The 3,270-nt window shown below is 33.9% G+C and overlaps 1 protein-coding gene across 1 annotated transcript in view; it reads right to left on the bottom strand.

Moving 5' to 3' along the window:
- Positions 1 to 3,270, bottom strand: part of LOC106461456 — an 89,319-nt gene that overhangs the window by 7,299 nt on the left and 78,750 nt on the right. Inside the window, exons 8-9 of the mRNA XM_013921278.2 lie at positions 1,903 to 1,987; positions 391 to 1,100 (exon numbers count right to left, since the gene is read on the bottom strand). Of these exons, the coding sequence (XP_013776732.1) occupies positions 391 to 1,100; positions 1,903 to 1,987 (795 nt within the window). The remainder of the gene's footprint in view (positions 1 to 390; positions 1,101 to 1,902; positions 1,988 to 3,270) is intronic.

The raw sequence follows: 3,270 nt of genomic DNA, 5'->3' as shown, positions 1-3,270 counted from the left end.
GATTGATAACTTTTGTTGAGTCCAAAATGCTTCTCATAAATGCTTTCTTGTACAGTTTTTTTAAACTGTACAACTAAGGTAATAACAAAACTTATAAGCTCTGTGAGGTCAATAATTTCTTACTTTTTTTTTTTAAAGTTGTCTGATATACCAATCCTCATCATAAAAAGTAACTGTAAACACTCTATGTCACAACATAAAAAACATAGGAGACAGTGCATTTGTTATGTTAGAATGAACACACATAAGAACAGCTGAAACTTGAATAACTAATATACATATTATTTTTAGGCCATAAAGAAAATTTAAAAACTCTCAAGTTAAGTTGTCGAACTGAAGGTAACAGTGAAGTGTAAGGCAAACGTGCACATAATAAGATATTACACTTACTAATGGACTTCCCAGCTGTCCGGGTTGATCATTTTTACTCTGATCCGAAACTGGTGAAGATGCATAATCTGCTAAAGATTCCATCTTGACCGTTGCCGAGTGCTGTCCACACTCAGGTCCTTTAGCTGGCTGATCAGTGTCAGTGAAACTCTGAGGACAGCAAGAACTGCAACAAGAAGTGTTGCTGAAACGACTACTGTAGGAGCCACTAGATGGCTGGGACATGGCAGTGCAAGCATGAGCAGAAGTATAACAACACTGATTCTTTCCTACACTTTCACAAACCCCACTGCTTATTGCCGTCACTGGAGGAGGACCAGTAGATGTATCGGGTGGCCATTCTGGACTAGAGTCAACCTTCAAGCTGCACATAATATTACCACACTTGCCGTCACAAATGCCATCATCTTTAGCCGAGTAATTACTTGTGCATTTATTTTCTTGAACATTTTGCTTAGTGGGTAATTTCTCATTTGATACGGTGGTCTGGGGAATCCTGACTGAGTAGCCATAGTGACCAGCGGGCTGATAGTTTGTTGTAGACAAGGTCACGTCTTGAAATAGAGTGGAACACACTCTACAGGATTGTCGAGAGTGAACAGGCTTGCTGCCAGAGATGTTAAACAGTTCACTATCTATATCAAATTCATAAGGAGGTTCGTAGTATATGTGTGTTCCAGGAAAGGTTTTGCTGCGGAAACCATTTACATCTGGAAGACGTATAAAATCATTTGAACCTAGCAAGACGTACAATATCAATTATAATTAGTATAATTACTGTTTTAATGTAGAAAACATAGCATAATCATCTGACGAGTCCCATCTGGAAGGTATATACAAATTAATTCATGGCTAGCATTAACTGAAATTTTGTTTCCTTGTTTCGTTTTGGGTTGATTTTTTTTTTATAAGCTTAGAGATTCTAAGTTGAAATTTTACACAAAGAATGTAAGATTGTTGCAATAAAACTACAGAGTATTGTTAAATTTTAAAAAGAACTGTAAAAAAATTATAATAAAAACAATAAATAAGATGAATGTGAGGGTTTCTTTGCATTTCGTTTATATTATTCTATAAAAAGTGACCATGTTTTCAATTAAATATTAAACTCTTCTTATTCATGAGAATTATGATAGACAGGGACAGTGCTTGTGGGGGGAGGACATCTGCCCATCTGGCAATTATCAAGGAACTCCCAAAATTCTAATTAACAATTATAAATAAATTTACAAAATTATTGAATGTTAAGCAGTTCAAAATGCAGCTGTATATTTCTATCTATGTCTGCCGAGTTATTTCACTAACTGACAAATTATCACAGCATCCAGAAGCCCCAAAATATCTACTTGCACCCACCCAATGAGACCCCAAAAGCATCTCTGATGATATCTATTTTTCTACATACCAATTGTGACAGGGAAATAAAATATGTAAAGTTATGTGGTACATCCAATTGAGAAAACTTGTAAGAAATTAAAAACAAATACTGGTACTTTGTAAAAAAAAACCCACCTCTACACACTGCTATAACTTTACGGCTGTCCTTTCTGCTACCAGGAGATGAAAACATTATTCCTTTCTCAGTGTCAGTAACACCCTAAAATATAAATCTGCCGTTAATATTTTCCCCTGGAAGACAAACAACTTTCCTCTTTATCAGATCGAGCAGTCTTTCTTATTTCAATAATAAAAGTAAATACACACAAAAAATTGATGATGGTAAACTGAAAAACTGAGTGAATTAATATCTGGGATTATGTGCTTGAATAGATTATACAGTATGACAAGTATTCGTTTCATCCCAAGCCAACAATTATTAGCCTTCAAATTCCAGACTTATTTTTTATATCTTTCACTGTCCATATATATTACTGTGTAATTTTATGCCTTTGCCTATTACAAGGCTCAGAGTAGAGCTAACCAAAACACAAGATTAAAATTATTCATTTTCTATGAAAATATACAGTAAATTTAAAACTTACAGTGCATTTATGGGACTTCTATGTTATTATGGAACCTGTACTCAAAGTCATGACTCATAAGCAATATTCCGTTTAATTAGTTCGGGAGTCTGTGTTTAAAAACTGGTGGGCCCTATCAATAATTCTAAGATTAAAAATTCCATTATATAGTGTTTTTGAACAAGTACTCAGCACATCGTAAAGGCCAGAAAAAGCAAAGAAAGACAAAGGTTTAAATCACAACAAAAGTGATCAATCAGAACTACACAGTACACACAGACTATAAAAAATTTAGTCTCAGAAGCATTATTTCTCAAGGCAGATACATAAAACACGATAATATGGTCGTGTGAATGTACCTTTTTTAAACACTATGTTAGTTCAGTTCCACAGATAATATGGTTGTGTGAATGTGACCTTTTTTAAACACTACGTGTGGAACTGAACTAATGCAGTGTTTAAAAAAGTAACATTCACACAACCATATTATCTGTGGAACTGAACTAACGTAGTGTTTAAAAAAAGGTAACATTCACACAATCATATTATCTGTGGAACTGAACTAACGTAGTGTTTAAAAAAAGGTAACATTCACACAAACATATTATCTGTGGAACTGAACTAATGTAGTGTTTAAAAAAGGTCACATTCACACAACCATATTATCTGTAGAACTGAACTAACATAGTGTTTAAAAAAAGGTAACATTCACACAACCATATTATCTGTGGAACTGAACTAACATAGTGTTTAAAAAAAGGTAACGTTCAGATAACCATATTATCTGTGGAACTGAACTAACATAGTGTTTAAAAAAAGTCACATTCACACAACCATATTATCTGTGGAACTGAACTAACATAGTGTTTTAAAAAAGGTCACATTCACACAACCATATTATCTGTGGAACTGAACTAAC

Source organism: Limulus polyphemus, unplaced genomic scaffold (genome assembly GCF_000517525.1).
Source record: "Limulus polyphemus unplaced genomic scaffold, Limulus_polyphemus-2.1.2 Scaffold964, whole genome shotgun sequence".
Lineage (NCBI taxonomy): Eukaryota > Metazoa > Arthropoda > Merostomata > Xiphosura > Limulidae > Limulus > Limulus polyphemus.
This window is presented reverse-complemented; position numbering and strand designations above follow the sequence as displayed.